Source organism: Microcaecilia unicolor, chromosome 13 (assembly GCF_901765095.1).
Source record: "Microcaecilia unicolor chromosome 13, aMicUni1.1, whole genome shotgun sequence".
Classification (NCBI taxonomy): domain Eukaryota; kingdom Metazoa; phylum Chordata; class Amphibia; order Gymnophiona; family Siphonopidae; genus Microcaecilia; species Microcaecilia unicolor.
Genome location: NC_044043.1, coordinates 36,715,980 through 36,740,940, shown reverse-complemented (window position 1 = coordinate 36,740,940; position 24,961 = coordinate 36,715,980). Strand labels below are relative to the sequence as shown.

The following is a 24,961-nucleotide window of genomic DNA, read 5'->3' as shown; positions in this document are numbered from 1 at the left end:
TATCTTTTCATAAGAGTTGGTGAATATTTGTACAGCATCTGTCTTGTTTTTGAATGATGGCTATATAAGCATTGTTTCAGGTAAATTTAATAACTTTTAACGTGAAGAACTGAGTTGAGGCTGGCTGCACGTACCTATAAACAGTAATCAGGAAAAGAGTAAGCCTGGCTGCAGAGGATTGTTGCAGTATTATAAAAAAACAACTTTTTTCTTTTCTTCCCAATTGTCTGCTGCTTGCTGTAGTGAAAGTCAACTCATTCACAGAATAGAAGAGTTTGGTGATTCAGTTGTCCAGGTAAGTAGAGAAAACCTTTCAATATGGAACTGCTTATTCTGTATAGTTCTGTACAGTAACTGAACAATACTGACATGCAGAAAGGTAAAGTTTACCATAACAATTCTTAAGTTTTTAGCAATTTGATATACCGCCTCTTTCGAAGCATGAATCGAGGCAGTTTACTTGCACTGGCCCTGATGGACTCACAATCTAAGTATATTGTACCATGTCTACTTGAGCCTTATTCACTAAAGATTTTCTCTGTAGACACAGTCTGAAAAAAAGAGCTGTGTGTGTATCCACAAAGCTGTTTGTGTAGCTAAAAGGATGTGTTTATGAAAAAAAAAAATTGATGTGGTTTGTACATGCAAATAAAAATTAAAAATGTAAGCAGTTTTCTTTAGTAAAGCTTTGCTGCAACAAAAGCTTGAATGATCTGGGTCTTGGATCAGTAGAGCTGCTCAGTTAACAGCTTTGTAGGAAGAGCTGATGATTTGGTATCACTTGCTAATAAGGCCCTCGTGTGCTGAAAAATTACAAAGTGATTTCACAAAAATGCACTTGATATGAAAAATGGTGCAAAGCATCTGGAAACATGTGCAGATGCCAAATTTTGTTGGCTGCTGAAGTTCGTGAAAGGTCTGCTGACCTGAATCAGAAGCCCTTAGACCCCTGCTTGGGAGGACTCAAATCTCTGATGTCTTGCAGCCCCCCCCCCCCCCCTCAGTTCCCTCCGATTTCAACCCCAGAGTGGAGCATAAATGGATACAAACAAGGAACCTTCCCTGCCCCCCTCAAAGTCCTGGTTGGTTTCACATCCATCCTCCCAGAGACTTCAACTCACCCAAGGCATTGGTGGTTCGCAGCCACCAGGATAGAAGTGAGTGAAGATTATTCTGTATTCAGAAGTTGCAGTTCTTGACCCCTAGTATCAGTCTTGCAATCTACCATTAGGAGTTAGGGGGCACTGTTTTAACCACAGCCGGCCAGGGCAGAAGTTAACGAGTAGATGTGAATCAAAGTTTGTTTGTTTTTTTACTCTTTCAAAAAGTACGAAGACTAGGGGACACTCAATGAAGTTACATGGGAATAATTTTAAAACAAATAGGAGGAAATATTTGTTTTCTGTCAGTGAATAGTTAGGATCTGGAACTGTTTTCTGGAGAATGTTGTAACAGCGGTTAGCGTGTTTGGGTTAAAAAAAAGGTTTGGACAGGTTCCTGGAGGAAAAGTCCATAGACTGCTATTGAGAGCCACTGCTTGCCCTGGGATTGGTAGCATGAAATCTTTCTACTAATTGGGTTTCTGCCGGGTACCTGTAACCTGTATTGGCCATTGTTGGAAACAGGATACTGGGTTAGATGGACCATTGGTTTGATCCAGTGTGGCTATTTTTATGTTCTAAGCAAGTGGGGATTGAGCCTGCCTTCATAATTCCCCATCCTCCATCACCACTAATCTCTAGGTTGAGTTGGGGGTTTCTGAAGGGGATGACCATTATATTTTTAAGGGGTATGCTTTGGTTTGGGGAGGGGGTGGGGGTAGGGTGGTGTTCAGTAATTTTAGCTCTAGGATGGGGGAGGGGGGGGGGTTCACAGCATATTAGACCACCAGGTCTTTGTGGTGGTGTGCAGAGACCTTTTGTATATTTATTTGTGCCCTTCTTTTGGAGTTCAGGGGGTGGGTTTGGGAGAAGGGCCACTAGACACCAGGGATTGGAAGATCCAGGGTCCCCCAATTCAGGCTATTGTGGCCCTTTAAATTGCAGCAGCTGCCATATAAAGATAGCCTCTACAAGGTTGCAGGTTGCCGCTGCTGGGAAATATGTGAAGTTCTGGCCATTACAACATGCAACATTTTGGCTACAGGATACAGATGCATCAGGCTCTCATTTTCGTTCCATAGCGAAATTTAGCAAAAATGGGCACTGCCCCCACAAACATTTTTGCAAGGGAATACATAAGTGCCATAGTTTTGTTTTTGTTTAGAGAGAGTTTAACCATGTAGTTGGTTAGAGATGATATTTTTGTCATCTATCAACATTAGTCTTGTAAATTGTATGAGGTCTACTGAACTGGTTTGTAGTTTTCTTTTTCTTCTGGAGGGTTTTATAAGGATTTACCATGTGAGCAGTAACCCCCATGCCTGCAGTCTGCCAACTTCAGATAGAATTACTTTATTACCATGAGCTTTAAATAGAAATTATGTCTGATGTGCAGGAATTTTGTTTTCCCTTTAACAAATAAACTGTTGGCAGGAGTTTAATGGCTTTTATCTGGATAAACCGGTGTGTGTGTGTGGTGGGCACTTGGCTGCCAAGAAAGAATAGAGAGATTGGCAGAAGAAAAAAGAAACCGTGCATGATTACATGGTAATCTCTGTGAGCAGGCATGCCAGTGGGATACAAAAACTGAAAGATGACTTGACCAAACCTTTGCCCATTCTTCCAGGTTTTTTTTTAATGTGCTTTAATCCAGAACAAAATGTTAAATCTTGGAAGTGGTGTGCAGAAAATCCAAGCATCAAAATGGTATAAAAACTAGTCAAAAAGAGAGAGTATTTTCTAAATGCTTCTTTTTGTGCCTCCCTCCCTTCAGGGTGATAATGAAGCCCAGGCTCCTTACCCTTGGGGGCTTCTTAATCTAATGAAAATGCCTTATTGAAGGCTGCTAAATATGTGAATATTTGTATATTTGTCTCCTTTCTGCTCAGGAGAGTATTTTTAGCTCCTTGAGTCTCTTCACATAAGGTTTATACCGGTAGTTCAGGCTATGCACCATTTTGAAGGACCTCATCTGAATTACCTTCAGCTTCTCAGTGCTCTTTGTAGACATGGTCTTCAGAGGTAGACATAGTCCTTCAGGTGGAGCCTCACCACAGATCTATACAGAGTTTACATCTGCCTTATGCATTTACATCTACTATTAGCTTTGTTTACTGCTCTATTGCACTGACTACATTCAGGCCATCAGAGATGTACACCCTTAATTATCTTTTCACTAAGAGATTGGTGGACATCAAAGACAGACTTACAGTAGAAGTGACAGGTACCAAACTAGTGATTTCAAGCGTGCAAGGGACAGGGCAAAGATGAGGAGAAGATCTTAAGATACTTAACATCTATGGCTCCACCATTGGTGGGTAACAAATGGGCAGATCAAGTGGACCTTATCTGCTGATATTGACTGTCTTGTTTTTACATTTCAGCCTGTTTCTCTTTTTGTTTTCCTCTTACATGCAGGTTGTCTGTGGACAAGATCACAGTCTCTTTAGGACAGAGAAAGGCGAGGTCTATGCTTGTGGATGGGGAGCTGACGGACAAACAGGTCAGGTTTTTGTTTTTGTTTGTTTTTTTGGTGTAAAATCAGGTGTCGGTGTAAAAATTGTCACTTTGGATTGGTAATTTCATATTATCCAGTGATAAATCATCAGGGCCTGTAATGAGGTATGCTTTACTGTAAAACAGCAGTCCTAGCATGTGTTTGTTTACATGGTGGTAGTGTAAACAATTACAGACAGATTAATTTATAGGATTACAATGTTCCTTCACCAAATTGCTTACATTTTAAAGTTGGAGCAGAACGAAGTTGGATAACAGGCTAAATATCACAATGATTGGTGTTGGCAGGTAACTAAATCAGAATCTGTGCCTATTGTTTCATTACCAGGTAATACATTTTATTTATTTTGGATTTTGCTCTTTTTCAAAGAGAATACACCACTAGAAATGCTGCTTTGAGTATCCCCCCCCCCCCCCCTTGAAAGTTCTGTTGTGGTTAATGGTGTTTGCTGGCTGGCAGGCAGGCAAGCAAGAACCTTGCTTGACGAAATGTTGAGAGCTTCGTAAAGGAGGTACATGTGTTTAGAAATTTTACAAATGCAGTATGTTGGAAGATATGAGTCTCTGTTGGATTGTTGTGTGGGGTTGTTTTTTTAAAATCTTTTTGTACTTACATATATCTTTGTCCTGGATTTGAAGTTATATTATACCCCATGTCTCTGGTCTTGCCCTCCATTCCTCTCAACACAATCTACTGACAAATTCCATTGTTTAAACAGATTCCCCTTGTGAAGAAACAGTGTGTTAAGTCTGTAAAATGTACTGGATATTTCCATGCCTTGATTATGTCCTGAACTTTATTTCTCCTATTTGACCAGCAGATGGTGTTTCTTTCCTGTAAAGCTGTTATAGGGAACTGAATATTTTTCTTTAACACATCAGGAAGCATGCAGCAGTATACTTTTACTGGGCTCTGATTGGCCTGGGAGCTCATTTCCTTTGGAGTGTACTCATTTTGTCTCCAGTCTTAGTCTGGGAGAAAAGAGAGACATCTCTTTGCTGAGGCCTGGTGAATTATATGTCCTGATCTTCCTAGGCATTTTCTAGGAAGTAAGCAAATGTTTAGTGTTATAATTAATCCATATTTCAGTTACCTGTTGTTGTTTGCTAATTGCACTATTTTGTTCCATTGTTCGATTTTTTTTAAAGACCATAAATAATTTAGTTTATTGCCTCTGTGGACTGCTAAGGAATCCAGGTGGTTTGTGTGTTGGGTCTATGAATGCTTTCTGGGAACTGTGGGGCCACTGCGAGTGTGGCCGCAGTAACCTAGAAATCACTTGGCATAATTTGAGAGCAGGAGACTCGCCCAGAGGCGGTTGCGACCCAGTCGTTGGGAGGAGGGTGCTAGTGTAGAGCACAAGTGGCAGGTGCAGGCGGACCTGAGCTATGCTGGGGTTAGACACTCTTGTGGCTGCGGAGTAGTCCCAAGTGGGTGGCTAGGCGTTTCGTGACACCCCTTACTTCCATTCGTAATTCCATTTTTGACATTGTTGGGCCCACATTGTGGAACACTTTGCCACAGTATCTATGGCTGAAGAGTTCCTATGCCAAATTTTAAAGTGGGCCTGAGAACATTTTTTCAAACAGACATATTAGTTGGCTCAGTGTCGCTTATGGTGAGGGTTGTTTGGGGTGCAAATGGATCTGTGGTGTGTGCAATTACAGGACTCTTAATCTCCCTATCCTCTTGATTTTATGGTGTTCCTTTCATTTTATTATTAGTACTATTTTATTGTAAACTAGGTTAGATACCTGTTATGCGGCATATCAAATTAAATAAGCTTGAAGCTATTTGCCAGTAATTTAGATCCAGAACAAAAAATGTAAAGTCTAATATCAATTGGAGCTGGACTTGGTGTTGGACAATAGAAAAATGGAGAAGTCTGAATCCAAGGTTTGGTGTACTGACTCCCCAGCCCTACATAGAACTGCTTTTATAAAATTTCCCCATCGGTTACATGTTGAAATATGCACAGTGTCAAAAAGGTGCATATGTTTGTTCAGTCCACTGTAGGTGTGGTTTGGGGGTCAGAGTATGGGTGGCATAGCGATTTTATGCACATAGCTTATAAAATATGCATTAACATAATGTCTACAACTTCAATCTAGCTGTAATTTTGATGCCTGATATTTTATAAAGACAGAGAGGTGCCTATGGGGCTCATTTTCAAAACACATAGAAGTCTCAAAGTGCGACAAAAACAATCCATCTGCCAAAAAGCCCAAATTGTGATTTTGGAATAGCAGAATTTGGACGCCCTACACTGCAGTTCATCCAGATAGCAAGGGGGTGTGTTTTGGGTGGGACTAGGGAGGGCCCAAAATTAGGATGTCCAGCCATGATAAACAGGAAGAAAAGTCCAAGCCTAAAAGAAAGGACGTCTTTATTTAGATCTGTTCAGTCACGTTCAGGGTACAAAAAATGCTCTGATTGAGCAGCTGACCACTGGAGGGATCAAGGTATGACCCCTTCCCTTTCCCCTGAAAGTGAAACCAAGAGAAATACCAAGCTCTATGATAGCAATTATGGGCATTCTGAACAAAGCAGAAATCAAATTTGAGGAGTAGTCTAGTGGTCAGTGCAGTGGACTTAGGTAATGCAAAGCCAGTAAAGGAGGGAGGCAGCAACGATTACCTTACAGCAGGAAGAGGCAGCTGCAGGCCATGCAGGTAGAAGAGGAGGGAGGGGGTCAGAGACTGAGAAGGGCCCAGAAAGAGAGGGTCTGAGTCCAGAGGCGGTGCTAAGCCTGAGGTGGTGGTGGACAGCAAGAGAAGAGTCTAAGGCTGGCGAGGGGAGACAGCTAGAAAGGAGTTGCACAACTGTTGGGGAGGAGAAGAGAATGAACTGTAGAATCCAGCTGGTGGGAAGGGAAATGCAAGAGCAAAGTTTTAGTTGCTCTGCTTCTGATTTGATGATTGACACACCCATTGACTTTTATTGCAATTTTAGATATCCTTTATCGATTATCAACTCTCCTTTTAGCCTCCACGTTTCAGCACTATCAAAATCTGGTTTTTATATCCCCATCCTTGGCCACCTTTAAATCTAGACTGAAAGCCCACCTCTTTAACATTGCTTTTGACTCGTAACCACTTGTAACCACTCGCCTCCACCTACCCTCCTCTCTTCCTTCCCGTTCACATTAATTGATTTGATTTGCTTATTTTTTATTTTTTGTCTATTAGATTGTAAGCTCTTCGAGCAGGGACTGTCTTTCTTCTATGTTTGTGCAGCGCTGCGTATGCCTTGTAGCGCTATAGAAATGCTAAATAGTAGTAGTAGTACATCAGCTGTGTTCTGTCCATAGCTATCTAAACATAGATAATTTTCACACACTTATACATGCTTTGTTTCTGTTGAGGCTAGATTATTGTAATGTGGTCTATGCAGGGATCTCTAAATTACATTTACAACGACTTCAAACATTGCAAAATTCTGCTATTTCACTGTTATATAACCCCTCTCTTTCCACAATACCCTTCTAATCTCATTATACCCTACTGCAGCTCTCGTCAAAGTTTGTTAGGATCTAGGAGCCGGACTTGGAACGACTGGAATTTTTATTTATGCACATTTCTAAATTGCACAGCAAGTTATTAAAAGTGATATACTCCTGGGGGAATTCTGCACTTCTGCGCAATACAAAATTTGCGCACAATTCTTAACCTCCATGGGATTTGTGCAGAATTCTGTCTCCGCTTCAATGCAGTGCGAATCAGATGCTTTGTTCCTAGCTGTCTCCCTCCCTCCTTGCGCACACACACCACTTCAGCTCGGAAAAAGGAAGAGCTGCCCAGCTGCACATTGGACTGCTTCTGTCTTCTCTGCCTCTTTGGTGCCCAGCAGCTCCTCCTTGCGCTGGAATGTTGTGTATGTGGGGGGAGGGGGGGGGGGGGAAGAGTATGACTGCAGGTCTATGCCAAGGAAGGGGGAGGGCTGGAGATTGGAGAAAGGTGGATGTGTGTGTCATGGGTTGGGGGGCTATTGGGGGAAAGTAGATCATGTAACCCCTTTGCTGTTTCCACAATATCTTGCTAATCTCGTTATACCCTACTGTCCTCCACATCTGCTCTGTTCACGACATGGATACCGCTTGGTTCTTTCTAGGCCTGCCCTTGTACATTATTAGTCATTCCACATTCTTTTTTTGTAGTGCCAGTCACCTGAGAACGGAGTTATCTTTTTCTAAATTTAAGAAATCATTAAAAACATTTTTCTTTTGTAAGGTATTTGGAGACTTGATGGGCTAAGTAATAGCTACAACCATTGCTGTGAGTTTTGGGGATAGTTGTATCTATGTCCTGCTTTTCACATGATGGCCATTTTCGCTTTTATTTGCTGGATGATTTTGGCTGCGAATATTGTTTTGTATTTTACTTTCTTATCTTTATTTTTAACCTGTTCACTGCTTTTGACTTCCTGCCACAGTGGCGTAGCCAGAAGTCAATTTTTGGGTGGGCCAACAGGTTGGATGGGTGGGCACTAGACAGTGGTTTGCTGGTAAATGTTTAACAACAGGCTCTCTCCCTGGTCCACCTCTGTGCCCCACCCCCTGTCCACCTTCCCTCAAAATTGCAGAGCTGGCTATAGCCAGGGAGAGAGCCTGGGGTTGGGGGGGGGGGGGGGGAGGCAATGCATTACTCTCTCCAGGAAAAAGAAATTAAATGATCCCAGGTTCCAATCTAATTCATGTTTAATGTGGGATGATATGCCATAAATAAGTAAATAAATAAATATAAACTTTTAATGTTGAGCACCTGATTCTCAAAGTGGACATATTCCAAACACTATAATGAAAATAAAATGATTTTTTTTCTACCTTTGTTGTCTGGTGACTTTGTTTTTCTGATCATGCTGGCCCAGTATCTGATTCTGCTGCTATCTGTCCTCTTAACTCAGTTTCCAGGGCTTCCTTTCAATTTATTTCTTTACTTTCCTCCTTTCTTCTTCATTTCTTGCTCTACATCCGTAAGTATAAGCTGGGTCCTCCGCAGACTTGACTGTCCAGTGGATCCAGCTTCTACCTATTTTCTCCATCCATGTGCTGTTTTTCTCCTCTCTTCCTTTTCCCTCATATATCTTTCCTCTCTCTTCTCTCCCCTCCATCCATGTCAGCATTTCTTCTCTCTCCATCCATGTGCTGTTTTTCTCCTCTCTTCCTTTTCCCTCATATATCCTTCCTCTCTCTTCTCTCCCCTCCATCCATGTCAGCATTTCTTCTCTTTCCCTTCCCCTCCATCCATGTGCATCTCCTTCCTCTGTCTTCCCTCCTTGCCATCCATGTCCAGAATTTCTTCTTTCTCCCCTCCATCCATGTGCATCTCCTTCCTGTCTTCTCTTCCTTCCCCTCCATCCATGTCCAACAATTCTCTCCCTGCCCTCCCCTCCATCCACCCATGTCCAGCAACCATCCTCTCTCCACTGCCCTCCCCTCCATCCATGTCCAACAATTCTCTCCCTGCCCTCCCCTCCATCCACCCATGTCCAGCAACCATCCTCTCTCCACTGCCCTTCCCTCCATCCATGTCCAGCAACTCTCTTCTACCCTCTCCTCCACCCACCTATGTCCAGCAACTCTCCTCTCCCCTGCCCTCCCCTCTATTCATCCATGTCCAGCAACTCCCCTGCCCTCATCCATCTATCCATCCATGTCCAGCAACTCCCCTGCCCTCCATCCATCTATCCATCCATATCCAGCAACTCCCCTGCCCTCCATCCATCTATCCATCCATATCCAGAAATTCTCCTCTCTCCCCTGCCCTCCCCTCCATGTCCAGCAATTTCTCCTCTCTCCCTGGTCCTTGTCCTCCCATCCATGTCCATCGATGCTCCTCTCTCCCCTTTGACCATCTCCCTCTCATTCCCTCTCCAGCACTCCCATTCCCCCCTCTGTCTCTCCCTTACCCAGTCTCCTAAATTCCTCCCCCATCTTTCACCTACTTCATTAGCCCCCCATTCCCCATACTCTGTACTTACCACCCCTCCCAGTCCCATCTATCTCCTGCTCCTTCCTTCTCACTACCCCTCCCAGGCCCATCCTTCCCTCTGCTCACCACCCTCTGCTGAATAAAGAAGACAACGTGGATGCAGGCAGCACAGCAGCTCACTGGTTTGCTTGCTGTGTTTTAAGTGAATGGCGACGGCTGCGCAGGGGAGTAGAAACACAGATTTTAAATGGCTTCCTCCTGTAGTCGCAGCAGCAAACTGGCGGGCGGCGGTACTAAAAGCATAAAGCAGCGAAGCTCTTCGATTCTGTCCTTCGCTTTCCGTTTCCTGCCCTCTCAGCGTCCCGCCCGCCCGAAAGGAAGGCGGGACGCTGAGAGGGCAGGAAATGGAAAGCAAAGGACGGAATCGAAGAGCTTTGCTGCTTTATGCTTTTAGTGCCGCCGCCCGCCAGATCGCCCCTGCTGCGAGTCTGGAGAGATCAGCTGGGTGGGCGGGCCTGAGCTGAAATTGGGTGGGCCTGGGCCCACCCAGGCCCACCCGTAGCTACGCCCCTGTCCTGCCAGAAAAAAAAATGGTTTAGAAAGTCTAATTAAACTAAGCAAAACTAAGTGGGGATAGAGTGCAAGATGGGGGAATTGAATTTAGGAAATTAGGGAGAGTCCGAGGTATTACAGGCCTTGGGGGAAGAGTTTTTGGATCTTTTAGAATCCATAAGCAAATTTTGCACAAAACCTAAAAAATTCTGCATCTTTGAATAATAACTGTTTCCTTTTTTATTCCATTTTAAATTATCTGTTACTCAAAGATAGCAATTACACCTTTTTGGTAAATACAGAGTATTTGGAAAATTTTGAACTATTTTGTACAGAATTCTCAATTTTTGGCCAGAATTTCCCCGAGTGTCGAGCAGTATCTTTTTACAAGGAGGAAATTTTCTGCTCTTAGCCTCGTGCTGCTGAGCTGTTTGAGTTCAGAGTTGGAGGCTGAGATTCGGTATGAGAAAGTGTTTTATACCATCACTCATTTCCTCCATTTCATATAATTTGAATGTGTTCAAATACTGGAAACCCTGGATAACCTGCATGACCGGCCAAAGTGATATCCTAAAATAAAAGAGGACAGTTTTTGCCATATTGTATTGCTGGGATGATTTCTGCAAATCTAACTTTAACCATGCAGAGACAACTCTTCTAGCAGTCCTTTGTATAATTAGAGGCAACTTTTTATATAAAGGGTTTTCAGTTTAAACTGGCTTTGACAGGTGAACATTGGTTTAAAATAATTTTCATCTTGATTTTACCACCTACAATGGCTTACTTCGGAATTTTGCATTTGTAACTGTGTGGCTGCAGTCTTGCCCCAGGGCTGCATTCAGTTATGGATGCCTACAGGCAAGGGGGGGGGGGGGGGGGGATTGGATGCAAATCCCTTCCTGAAATCATCAGGCGAGTGGTCTCTCTTCTTGCACTGTCCACCTTACTTCTGTCATTTATTTATGCATTTGTACCTCACATTTTCCAACCTGGTGGTAAGTTCAGTGTAGCTGATAGTTAACTTGTGTAGACAAGTATCGCAGTTGTTGGGGGGGTGGACACAATCCTAGTTCAGTTATGTAAAAAATTGAACCTGCAGCACCAACACTTCTTCAGTAAGGGTCCGATATACAAAGGCATTTGTTATTTGGAGGAATATCTTAGCCAGCACTGGCTGTTGACTGTATCCTTACAGACCAACTTGGCAGTATCCAGACAGTTCTGGATCAGTGCAAGTTCAGAACTGGCAGTTAGCCAAAGAGTAGTGATATTCAAACCACCATTGAGTTAACTACCTAAGTAAAGGTAGGACAGAAAAATTGTCCTAACTTTTTATCCGGTTAGCAGTTCAAATATTGCCACTCTTTGGATAGCGACGGCACTCAAAAACTCTGCCCAGATTGTCATTGTCCCTTGCCATCCGGATTCCTGATATGAAATATATGGAAATAAAGAATATAATAATCATTCAATATATTATGTGAGAGACCTTGGTGTGTTCACTCTGACTTCTAATTAAGGTTGTGGCTTCCAAGGGCCACATATGTCAAAACAGAATATGAGCCTTCTGATTTATGAAAGAAAAGCAACATTCAGATAAGTGGATTTTTTTGTATTTTTGAGCAGTGATGTGTTATATGTGTCCCTGTAATATTGTGGTGGATTGTGGACCAATTTGGATTATTTATTTTTATATACGGGAAGTAAAATTGATGGACTATCATAATTGTAATTAATGACACACATTGAAACATCACGTTTGATTACGCATTCGAGAGCCCATTGATGGTGTAACAAGAATGAACGGTAGCTTTTTATATAAGGCTCATATTCTGCTGTGACTTGTATGACCCTTGGAAGCCACAGCCTTAATTTGAAGTCACAGTGAACACAATGAGGTCTCTCACTTATGACAATATATTGAATGATTATTGTATTTTTTATTTTCATATATTTCATATCAGGAATTTTGGGTTTTTCTTTGGGTTTTCATTTCCTGATTTTTGATATTGTTGAACTTGCTATCCAGATAGCAGCACTAAATATCCGTGAATAAGCTTAAATGCAAAACGAATGGTAACCGCAGAGTTTAAATATTGACCCTTGAGAACCTTCAGCATGGGGGGCCTTCCAGGCTTGTGGAGTGACAGGTCTTGTTGTGCCCTGACCCCCCCCCCCCCCCCCCCCCCCCCCCCCCCCCACCCCAGGCTTCCTGTCACCATAACCTATGCAAAGGGTAGATGCTACAGTGCTGGAAGGTTCTGTTCTTTAATTATTTACTGAAGAATATTTGCTGCCATGGGGCCAGTTTTCTGTACTGCAGCGCCAGGCTCAAATCAAGGACTTTGGTACCTGTCAAAATTTGTTGCTGGAGGCAGTGCCTGTGTCTAAATCTGGGCCTTACTGCAGCATAGAATTTTACTGCACCTGCATTGTTTTGGGGCAATTTTTAGGCACTTGGAACCAGGGCCGTGCCTAGGGTCTCTGGCGCCCCCCTGCAGACTATCAGTTGGCGGCGGCGGCCTTCCCCCTCCCCCCCCCCCCCCATGAAAATGATCGCTCACCACTTGCCACACTGACAGGAATTGTCAGCAATATTCTTAGAAACAAATTGCTATACATTGCAAAATAAGATAGCAGATGTAAATTCTCAAAGTGGACAAATTCCAAACACTAAAATGAAAATAAAATGATTTTTTTCTACTTTGTTGTCTGGTGACTTTCTTTTTCTGATCATGCTGGCCCAGTATCTGATTCTGCTGCTATCTGTCCTCTTAACTCCGTTTCCAGGGCTTCCTTTCCATTTATTTCTTTCCTTTCCTCATTTCTGGTCCTCAGCTTCTGCCTATTTTCTTCATCCATGTGCAGTTTTTCTCCTCTATTCCTTTTCCCTCATTTCATCTCCTTAATCTCTCTTCCCTCCCCTCTATGTCCTGCAATTCCCCTCTCTCCCTGAGCCCTGCCCTCCCATCCATGCTCCTCTGTCCCCTGCCCCCTCCATTCATCCTTTTCCAGCAATTCCCCTCTCTCCCTGAGCCCTGCCCTCCCAATCCATGCCCATCCATGCTGCTCTGTCCCCTGCCCCTCCATTCATCCTTTTCCAGCAATTCCCCTCTCTCCCTGAGCCCTGCCCTCCCAATCCATGCCCATCCATGCTCCTCTGTCCCCTGCCCCCCTCCATTCATCCTTTTCCAGCAATTCCCCTCTCTCCCTGAGCCCTGCCCCTCCCATCCATGCTCCTCTGTCACCCTCCATTAATCCCTATCCAGCAATTCCCCTCTCTCCCTTCCATGACCCCCCTCTCATCCATGCTCCTGTCTCTCCTCTCGCTCCCATGTCCCATGTGCCTGGCCCGCCCTCTTCTCCCCTCCCCCTTCGCATCCATGCTCTCGTCTCTCCCCTGCCCTCCCGCTCCCATTGTTCAACTGCCCGCCCTCTTCTCTCCCCCCAACATCCCTTTTCTTTTTTTTTTTTTTAAATCTACCTCCATGGCGGTTCCGGCAGCGCAGCGTCAGTGAAGGAGGCGGCGCTCCCGACGTCTTTAGCCTTCCCTTCGCTGTGTTCCGCCTTCTTCTGACGTCATTTCCTTGACGTCAGAAGAAGGCGGAACACAGCGAAGGGAAGGCTAGAGACGGGAGCGCCGCCTCCTTCACTGACGCTGCGCTGCTGGAACCGCCACGGAGGTAGATTTAAAAAGGAAAAAAAAAGAAAAGGGATGTTGGGGGGGAGGGGGGAGAAGAGGGCGGGAAGTTGAACAATGGGAGCGGGAGGGCGAGCGAGGTGAGCATGGTGCGGCGGCGCCCCCCAGAGGGAAGCGCCCCCCCTGCCATGCTTACCTCGCTTACCGTGTTGGCACGGCCCTGCTTGGAACCATGAGGTACCCATAATCCTGTGCTGGGATTAAGAGCCAGAAAATTCAGGGATGAATGAAAGTAGGCAGTGGGGACTGTGGCTGTTGGGTGAAGTAAAAAACAAAATGGTGGTAGAAAAGAGTGGGGGTGTTAGTCAAACACCAGAAACAAACAACTAAAGCTCTCTCTGTTTTCCTCCTTCCTTGTCCTGCCTCTTTTTCGTTTCAAAAGAAAAGGTTGGTGAATAAGGCGCATAGGCTGCATAAAATGAACTAACCATTCAGTGTAATTTGTGTTCATGGTTTTAGTATATAGTATACCAAAGTAAACTGTTGATTCAAAGGAATATATCATCTATCCACCAAAATAAACCCTTATGCTTACCGGCAAGTCATTTTTGGAAACTGGGAGAAAATCTGTAGCAAAAAAATGATTCATCGGTAAGCATAAGGGCTTATTTTGGTCTTACCTCAGTCTTCCAGATAGACCCAGCCAATTGATTTTCACAGTATCCACAATGAATATACATAAAAGATTTCTATGCACATCTCTCTCATGGATATTTCTTTTGGATGTCCTGAAAATCCAACTAGCTAGTTATGTCCCACACTGGCTAGCTTGAGAACCACTGTTAACCCATTATCTAGGATTTTTATATTCATAAATATTTCATACTTTTATCAATATCAATTCATGTTCCCAAAACTGCTTGCTGTTCACTAAAAACAATAGTTGAGTAAGTCCGCACTGGGAGCCACCATCTATGGTCGTCTTGTGTTTTTGCCTTACCAGGTCTTGGTCATTACAATATTGCCAGTTTTCCTACTAAACTGAGTGGTGACATCGCAGGCGTGAATATCATTCAGGTAGCCACTTACGGAGATTGCTGTCTGGCAGTTTCTGATGAAGGAGACTTGTTTGGCTGGGGCAATTCTGAATATTTGCAGCTTGCTTCTGTCACAGAGTTTACTCAGGTATGTTAGCTGTTGGCTAGAACAGCGCTTCTTAACCTTTTCTCTTATGGGACCCCAGGTAATGACCAATGCACATTTCTTACTTAAAAACATGAGTAGCATTCATTGTGCTTCTTAAAATTTAAGTAAAATAAATACATGAGACACATGGACTTTGCAAGATGGAGTAGGGGGATTTCAACAAATGTGTAGTTGAGATCTATGTGGGGAACTGAGTGAGGGAACTGGGTTCGATTCCCACTGCAGCTCCTTGTGACCCTGGGCAAGTCACTTAACCTTCCATTGCCTTAGGTACAAACTTAGATTGTGAGCCCACTAGGGACAGAAAAAATGCCTGCATATAATATGTGTAAACCACTTTGGTTGTAGCCACAGAAAGGCAGTATATCAAATCCATGACCCTTTATCCAGGTGTGTGTGACCACTTAGGAAGTGTGTTAGAATTAATGGGGGATTGCCTACAGGTGTGTAGTTGGAGTCTGTGTGAAAGGTTATGTGAGTTAATGAATTGGGAGAGGTGTGTATGTGTGAGGAGAAGAGCAAGCGAATGACTTGTGAATAGTGGGGGTGAGTGTGTGTGCGTGATTACACAGGTGTAGTGAGTGACTGGTTTGTGGTGTGTGACTTAACCCCTTCTGTCTGTCACCCTTGTAGCTTTCTTTTCCATCCCTTCCCTCTCACACCCCCTTCCCTTCATCTCCTCTTAATGTCTTCCCTTTTCCCACCTGTCCAGCATAACCCCGTCTAACCCTTTTCTATCACCCTTCCTTGAACCCTCTTCTAGACTCAACCAGTCATCCACTTTTTCCCTCCCCCCCCCCCCCATCGTTGTCTTGTTCTTACCCCTTCGTAGGCTTATTGTCTTTCATTCTTTTTCTCGCTTGCCCAGTGGCACCTCTCCAGATTCATCCCCTTCTCATTTACTTTTTTCTTCTTGCATACTCAACCTCTCAGCCTCCTGCCCCCCCCCCTTTTTCAAACCAGCTCACCTTTCCCAGGCTGATGCTGTCCTGCCCTCTCTTTCTTCCAAGGCAACGGTCTTCCCCCCCCCCCCCCTCCCAGAGGATGAGAAGAGGGAACCAGTAGAGGCCTAAGCAGAGCTCTCTCCCTGTAGTATTCAGAGAATGTATAGCAGTACTAATTACTGAACCGTGCCAGTTGCCTGTCTTTATGAGCAGCATCCCAAGAAGACAGGCCTCACTGCTGCTCCACTAGAGTGTGCGTTCAGTCATTACCAGGACATAGCTCTTCCCACTGGTAATAGCTGTCTCCTGCCCTCCTTCTGGAACTGCTCCTGTGTCAAGATCAGCCTTGGGCGAGTTAATGTTGCTTCGTCCATTACATCAAAAACTGTATGTGGGCAACCAGTGCAGACGGGCACAATCTCCTGGTCAGGAACATGAAAACTGAAGCTGCTCTAAGGAAAGTTGGGTCAGTTTCCATTGAGCCCTGCATCATTCGCCCATGGTAACCTATCCAGTTCAGTTCACTAGGGTTGGTATGTTCACATCAGTTTCTTGATGCTCATATAGGGGGCAAAGTTTGGCTTCCCCGTGTCCACCTGGCTGATCTTAGTTTTTAGGAGCCATTCTAGTAAAAACTGTGATGTTACACAGTTGCTTTGATGCAATTATTTGTAGTTGCTTTGATGCAATTATTTGAGGGAAGTGTTGTATTAATTAACTGATAAACTAAACCAAAACTGAACTTCACAGGAGACAATCAATGGTGCCCTCAAGTCCACCCAGCCAGTATTCTTTGTTTTATGGGTTACCCCTTCAGAGTTTCCTACTATCTCAGGTTTCTCCACAGTTTAATGGATTTGTCATTCTTCTGCCACAAAATTCACTTTTTAGAATCTACTGGCCACTGAGTCAGGCATCCTGCACTTGATTCCGTCTCTAGCGTCAGGTGAAGGACTTTATATGGGAATCTATATCTCCCACACTGTTAAACTTTTTCATTATAATATAACAAAAGAGAGGGAACGAAGTACAAACTAAAGTCCAAACAAAAAAAAACAGCACCACGGGCCTTTAAAAATGGAACACAGTTCTTTAATGAATGAGCCTTGACGAAAAGACCCGACACGGGCCGTGTTTTGGTGACTAGCACCTGCGTCAGGGGTCACAGTGATGACATGGAAAACTTGGGGAATAACTCGAATATATTCCTCTACAATATATTATTCCTTACCCCACGTCTCATATAGTGAAAGCTGCAAAGCACCAAGGCACTTTCACTTTCTATATCCAAATGGATGAAAAACCATTTGGATACAGAAAGTGAAAGTGCCTTGGTGCTTTGTAGCTTTCACTATATGAGACGTGGGGTAAGGAATAATATATTGTAGAGGAATATATTCGAGTTATTCCCCAAGTTTTCCACGTCATCACTGTGACCCCTGACGCAGGTGCTAGTCACCGAAACACGGCCCGTGTCGGGTCTTTTTGTCAAGGCTCATTCATTAAAGAACTGTGTTCCATTTTTAAAGGCTCGTGGTGCTGGTTTTTTTTGTTTAAACTTTTTCATTATCCCATGCTCACTGTCTTTTCAGTGGGACGGAAGCCAAGCAACTTTGGTTCAGAACTGTACAGAAGCAGTCTTGGGAAATTAAGTCCTCACGATCTTTGAATTTTCTTTGGTACAAGGCAAAAGATTTATTTGCATTGAATAGAGACCAGAGAATTCTGATTTTTTTTTTTTCAAATGCTTTGCCTTTCACATCCATAGCTTTTGCAATTATATTTGGATTAGTCCCTCCAAGACCATATTTAGCAAGTGTTTATCTTTTTGAAATCAATACAGTGCCTTGAAAGTATCTCACTGCTCCAAAACAAATAATCCTAACTGGGCTGACTGGTGGGGACTGACTCTCCTGCAGGTTTAGTGACAGTGCTCCTAGCACTTTCTCAGCCTTAAATTCAAGTCTTCTGTCACAAATTCCATAACAGTTGAAGTGCCGATATGTGCCCATAGAGCCTCTAGCGGATACTCTTAATAGACACTTTTTTAATATGAAAAAAATGTGGTTGGTGTGAAGGAGTGTATAGGAAGTTGCTAGTCTCCCTTAATAACCCTGCCTTGCAGGATCACCTTAAAAGGCTTGAGACTGCAGTGTGTAGTAGAAAGGACATGGTTGAGGCAGACACAGCTAGCCTTCTGAGCCAAGAGGGTGGGATCCAGATAGAAAGAGTTAAAATCCCTAGAAGGGGAACAGAACAGGGAGGAAGGGTCCTCCAGGGGGGGTTCCCAGGAAGTGCTACAGTGTCTGAAGACAGGCCCGGCAGAAGAACTGCTCTCCGCTATATATGTGTGTCCAGGCTGAGGAGTGGGGTGATGGTAGATCTGGGCTACAGTAAGCTCTTTAAACTGCTGCATCCTGTGTTTGGGGTTGAGCAAGAAGTTAACCTGGAAGGACTATTTACTGACTTTATAAACTATATGTATAGTAAGCCTGCCTGTGCAATAAGTAGGCTTCAGAATATTTTGGTTTAAGAAATAAAGAATTTTTGTTTACATTCCTTGCCTAGTCTAGCCTGGCTGTTCTGTGAAGGCTCAGTATTCAACTCTCACTCACGCTATCACAGTTGGCACAGTTGGATGGATAATTAATAGTTCGATGGATTCATGATAATCAGGATTTTAATTCTCTGAGGCTCCTTGGGACCTAGGGCAAATTATTTTGTTTTCTATTGCTCGAGATACAATCTTAGATTATCAAGGTACCAGATCTATAGGTGCTTGGGGGTCTTTCATGAGCAAAACCCATCGGTCTCTCCATGGAGAACCTATTTGTTGTTCCTAGTTGTTTTTGAGAAGTTGACTCCCATGTAGATTTTGAGCCCTGTAAGGAGCAGAGAAACACTTTCCCTAAACTTAATGCACCTTGGGCTACAATTCAGAAGGCATGCATTAAAGGTTTATAACTTGCGACGAGGGAAGGGAAATTGGAAGACAGGTCAACCAAATGGCAGACGAAATTAAATGTGGAAAAATACAATGTGATGCACATTGGAAAGAATAATACGAATCATAGTTACCTGATGCTAGGGTCCATCTCATTCATTAAATTTCATCAGAATTCATTTAACTAATTCTCATGGCTGATCTCTACGCCCTTGAAAACCCATCCCTTGCAACTGGGTACTCCTGCTAGATTCTGTATCCTATCTTGTCGCACTCCTCAATCCTTGGACAGTCAAGCAAGCTTGTTCTCATACAGACAGCCAACCCTCAGGACAGCATTCCAGGCATAATGAATATAGACTGCTATCCCATAGGACAGTCTATCAGGTGCGCTGAATACGTGAGTAATCTGAAATCAGAAGATACATTGGAACTCCAGTTCCAAGAGGACTGGGTGAAATACTGCAGCCATATGTTCCTCTGGACCAAATGGCACCAGGTCAGACTTTTAAAATTGCATTCAAACGTCAACAAACATGCTTCCAGTTGTTAAACCAACAAGCACTGAATGATCTCCTCAAATAGGGTCTCTAGTTTATTCTGACTCGTCAGATACAATTACCCCTGTCCCATTCTTTTGTGTACAATTTGGTATACACACATCAGTCCAGTGGGAACTTCACATAGATAGCCAGTATATTCTCTCAAAGAAATGGTCCTCTAGGGTCCTACTCATAACCCAATTTTACTTTGGTCCCCCCTGTAAAGCTAAGACGTTCTTGGAGTACATTGGAGTCCTTTAACCCACACAGCAGTGGCACTTGGGGTTGCTTGGGGCTGAATATGGTTTGTAACTTTTGTATTTTCAGCCTGGGAGTCACCCATGTGTGGCTTGTACATGGAGGAAGTGAGGTTTTGTGCCCTGTATTAGGGGTTCTCTGTGGACAGCAGGATAAATCAACTACATAGTGCTTCCCACCTCCCCTCATGGTTCAAGTTGTTTAAGCTATGGAATAGACTGAGGGGGAGAGGCAATGATTGCTCAGGACAGAGTGCTTGCACATGTCCAGAATTTTGCTGACATTTTGGGGGCTCTAGTAGAGCAGATCAGAAGAGGTACTGTCAGGGATGACTGTTGATATGTGGCTAATTTATCCTGCTGTTTGTGGAGGATCTCTGTTAAAGTAGATAACCTCACTGTTTACTCCCACTCCTCTGTACAATATAGGAGTCCCATATTTTTAAATGGTGGCATCTTATTTCATCTTAAGAGTGCTCAATTTTGTGAAAAGATAAAAATTCCCAAATATGCTGTAGCTGTCAGTTAAGAGGAAGAAGGACCTCCCTCTTCCATGCTTATACAGTTTTTACTCTTGCAACTGTTAAGTTAACAAATTTTTTTTTTTACTTTATTATCAGTAGCTGTAGGAATAAGGTGAATTAAGAAGTGTTAGTGTCCAAAGAGACTCAGGTTTAGTAATAGACATAATTAGGAGTAGATTGATTTAAGTTGCCCTGTTGGCTCACTTTGCATTGCAGTGGGTTAGTTCTGATCACTTGCTTTTCACCTCTTTCAGTCTTCCTGTTTAAACTAAACTTGTTAGGACTGTGGCACCTTCAAGTGCCAGGGTGTTTTAATGATTGCCTCTTTGGAAAATATTCTACTTTATGTAGATGTTTAGAACTTAAAAAGCACAAATAGAGAGGGTAATACAGCATACACAGAAAGTATACAAACAAAAAAAGCAACACTGGGCCTTCAAGACTGGGACAATTTAAATTGTCCCAGTCTTGAAGGCCCAGTGTTGCTTTTTTTGTTTGTAGAACTTAAAAAGAAAATTGTACCTCTTCTACAGGCAGATGATCAAAAACCCCCCGCTGTTCCAACAGCGCTGTAAAATAGCGCTATTAGACCTATGATCAGAAATAATGCATGCAATTTTAAGCAGCGCAATTATCTCTGATTATGGGGTAGAAGTGCGGGAGAATTGTGCCTGAGCATGCGCTCAGCACAATCCTCCTGCACTTGTTTGACAGGTCTGGGCTGGAGACCAATGAAAAGAGAAGGACGTTCATCTTTAAATCAGAAGATGGATGGCCTCAACTGCCCTGTTGCAGGGATGGCCAAATTTTGGACGTCCTTAACTGCCCATTGCCGAAATGTCCAAAATTTGGACATCCTCAACTGCCCCGTCACAGAAACGTCCAAATTTTGGACGTCCTCAACTGCCCTCGCTGGCAGGTTTGCTGTAGGGGGCAATGGGGGCCTGCCAGCATGCAAATGCATGCTGGACAGGGCTCACCATTTCTCCCCAATGATCTGCAAACCCTAACGCCAGCTCGGAGCTGGCGTAGGGTTTGTCATGGCCAGCGACCCAATCTTTGGCGCGCTGGACGCTGATCATTGGGGATGAATGCATTAAGCGCTGATTAGCATGCATTTGCAGGCTACTTGTGCTAAGAGCCCTCAACCTCGTTTCACGCGCTCAAGGGCTCTGATCAAACTCCGGTGCTGGTATGGCGCTAACAGCCTCTAGCGCCGGCGTTTGCTTTTGATCATCTGCTTGCTACTGTTTTGACATCATATATAATTAAAAACATTGGAGAACTATGGTAACACAGCAAGAAAGTAGGGTTATTTGTAGACACTATTGGAGATGTGCAAATTTGTTTAGTGCTTGTAAAGTGCACTAAGATAACTGTTTCTCCATATATGTGTTTACCAAACAGCTTTGGAGTTGTGAGCATTCCTGAAAATAATGCTTTTTCTCCGAAAACCAACAGAACAGTGGGTTCTCTGCTTTTGCATCTCCGTTATCTAAACATTTGGTTTTAGTCTACTTACAGGTTGTGGTTCATTGCAGTAATCATTTTCTCAGTTGTTTGTTTGGAATTTGTCTCTCCATAGTTAGGGCTTTGCAAAGTTCTAACTTTATCTCTAAAGAGACTTGCTTTGTGCTTTCAAAACATGTCTCATCTATCAGTCCTAGAATTTGTCACCCACTGACCTTCTTCGAAAGCAAGTCTTTCAATATATAACGTATCATCTTCTGTCTCGCTATACTGTTATTGATTTAATTTAACTTGTCAGTTTCTTCTTCCTCCTCCTCTGAACTGCTGGGTCAGTTGGAGCTCTTGTCAACTATGTTTATTGAGATTTACTATACCACCTTTCAAAGGGAATAACAGTAAAGCGGTTTACAAAACAAAGCATAATATAATAAGAAAGGAGGGACATGGAAAGCAATTCCAATTACTGGGATAGGAAAGGGATAAGTACAGAGAGAGAGAGGAAAGAAAACAATCATTCTGAGAAACTAAATTAACCTGCTCAACGATCCAGATTGAAAGGCAGGTTACTCTGAAGGCCATATTGAGAACAGCTTCAAATTTCTTGTAGAATGATTCAGTGTACAGTAGGGATGGTTGAGAATTCCAGAGGAAGGGAGCTAAATAGTAGAAAGCAAAACATCTGATAGTCAAGTTTGTGAATGGGCTACATTGGGGACTGTTAGGAGATTACTCTCCCGAGATCAGAGAAGACAAGAGGCTGTGTAGGGAATTAGAGAGGATTCCAAGTAAGGAGGAGGACCTTAAACTGTATTCTAACAGAGATAGGAAGCCGTTGATCACTGGATAATAGAGGGGTGACATGATCGTATTTGGAAGCTTTACAAAAAAGTTTAATAGCAGCAGTCTGTTTTGGGAACATTTGAAATTGGCAAATCTAAGTCCACAATACACACAGTTATTTTATTTAGGCAAATCTATTAATCACCTTTCCAAATCCGAAAGTTCACCCGAGGCAAATTACAAAATAATAACCGATATACAGTGGGAGCTCCCAAATGTTATGCTCCCTCTGGAAACAGGAAGGTTTTAAATTTTCTCCTGAATGTCAAATAATTCCTTTCCTGACATACAGTAACATCAGTGGCAGTTTGGTTGGGCCTTCGTTGTAAAAGCTCTATTATGATTCTATAGTCCCTTCGTCTTCATTGAGGGTATGTGCAATGGAGCATCTTGAAAAGATTGCAACTTTTACCCTGGGGCACACCAGTCAAGCTTCTGTTGTAAATATTTGGGTCCGTTCTTCCACAAAACACAAAAGGTCACTCTCATCACTTTGAATTGTAACTGTGCTGGTACTGGCAACCAGCATAACGGCTAATAATGGCCTAGCAGAACCCCATTTTATGACACTCACAATGACTCATGCAGTGGAATTTTGTACTGCTTAGAGGCATTGAAAATGCTTTCTTGCCAGTCCTACAAGTTAGAATAATGTCTATATTTAGTGTGTACTAAGCAGGAGGATCAAGGCAATATATCTGATGGAGCGAATCTGTCTCAAAGCAGAAATGGAAACCTTGGATGGTTGCAGAAATCTGTGCATCAAAATTTTAACTGATGGTCAATGTTGACACCCAGGTACTTCCTAGGGAAATGGAGAAACATCAGGCTTAAAAGGCCCACCAGTGAGCCACAGTGCCAGTATCTTACAGGGGTTGAGTTTGCTGCAATAGAAGCCAGGTAGTCACAGTGTCCAAAGAATTCAGGTTGGTATGATCAGGATACCAATGTTCATGGTAAGCAAGGATGAGGATATCATTGGCATACTAGAAGCCACTAATGCCAAAACCTTGGATAATGGTAGTGAATGAACTTGGGGAAAAGGTTGAAAAGTAGAGGGGCAAGAACCAATCTCTGGAGAACTCCACATGAAATAGGATGGCATAGAAGGAAAAAGGAAAATCAGTGAAGTACTTGGCCATCCAGACCAAATCTTTGAGATGAGATAGAAGGGGAGTGGTCAACAAAGTCAAAACAAAGTCCTCAGTCCAGGAAACTGCACTTCACTGAGCAGGGTTGTAAGGATGGTCTCGTGCTGTGTCCTGGGAAGAACCCAGCTTGAGAAAGGAAGTCCCACAGTTGGCAGTGACACCTATATCATTATGGGTCATGTATTTGATATACTGCCTGCTGTGATCCTTTATTCATAGCTACTGTTGTATAATGTCCTTTTTCATAAGGAAACACACATTTTTTTTTCACACACATGTTGAGTATTGCACATGTTTCAACCAGGGAAGAAAAAAAACAGAGTTGTTTTTCCCTTGTATACATCTTTGTTTTTTTTTTCCCTCACCCTTCTCTCTCTCCAGCCTCGCCAATACAGTGAGAGCACTCAGTAGGGGGTCTCAGATCCTGTTTTCTTTTGTAACCCATTATGTATGCACTACCTACAGATACAGCTTTTGTGCAATAGCTGGGACCCCTAGAGCTCCAACGCACTCGAGGCAGATGTTGAATCTACGAATCACATAGATCTCCTATGTGTTGGTGAACGCTGACATTAAAAATATTTCATGATCTCACTAAGAGAATCATGCTTTACAAACTTAAAAGGTAAAAAAAGAACAAAAAAAAAATTACAGGAGCACACATTTTAATTTAAATTAGTTCTGAGATGTAAGTTGTCATTAAGCTGTAACATTCATTGCTGGGGATGTGGTAAAAGCAGATAGCGTATTTGGGTTTAAAATATGTTTGGACAAGTTTTGGAGGAAAAGTCCATAAACCGTTAAGGTAGATTTCAGGAAAGCCATCACTTATCCCTGGGGATAAGGAGTAGGAATAAAAGCTACTTTTTGGGATCCTGCCAATGAACTGGATTGGCCACTGTTGGAAACAAGATACTAGATGGACTGCTCTGACCCAGTATGGTATTTCTTGTGTTCTTATATGTTCTCAAAAAAAGATTTTTCTCTCTCTTCCCCCCCCCCCCCCTTATCTTTTTTTAACAGGTTAACATTCCTAGACGATTACCGTTCACGGAGGTTGGGAAGGTAAAGCAGGCCGTATGTGGAGGCACAAACAGTGCTTTGTTAAATGGTAAGCCAGTAGTCATATGGGGATTAAGATATGGTAATAACCAGGGCGCACATTCTCCCGTGATTTGTGGTTGTGGCCTGTGGAGGAGAAGAGTGAGTGAGAGGAGTTTGGAAGGGGTGGTTGTGGAGTGTGGTGGAATTAATTTTTTTCCTCTCCCTAATCCAGAATCCCCTCTTTTCTCCTTCACTGATCCCCCTACCCATCCCTCTTTCCTTTCCCTCTTCTGCCCCTC

At 43.2% G+C, this 24,961-nt stretch overlaps 1 protein-coding gene across 2 annotated transcripts in view; it reads left to right on the top strand.

Annotated features, from left to right (window-relative positions):
* Positions 1-24,961, top strand: part of RCC1L (RCC1 like) — a 73,057-nt gene that overhangs the window by 20,673 nt on the left and 27,423 nt on the right. For both annotated transcript variants that reach the window (XM_030222461.1, XM_030222460.1), the window contains exons 5-8: positions 244-295; positions 3,519-3,603; positions 14,744-14,925; positions 24,642-24,729. In XM_030222461.1, the coding sequence (XP_030078321.1) occupies positions 244-295; positions 3,519-3,603; positions 14,744-14,925; positions 24,642-24,729 (407 nt within the window). The remainder of the gene's footprint in view (positions 1-243; positions 296-3,518; positions 3,604-14,743; positions 14,926-24,641; positions 24,730-24,961) is intronic.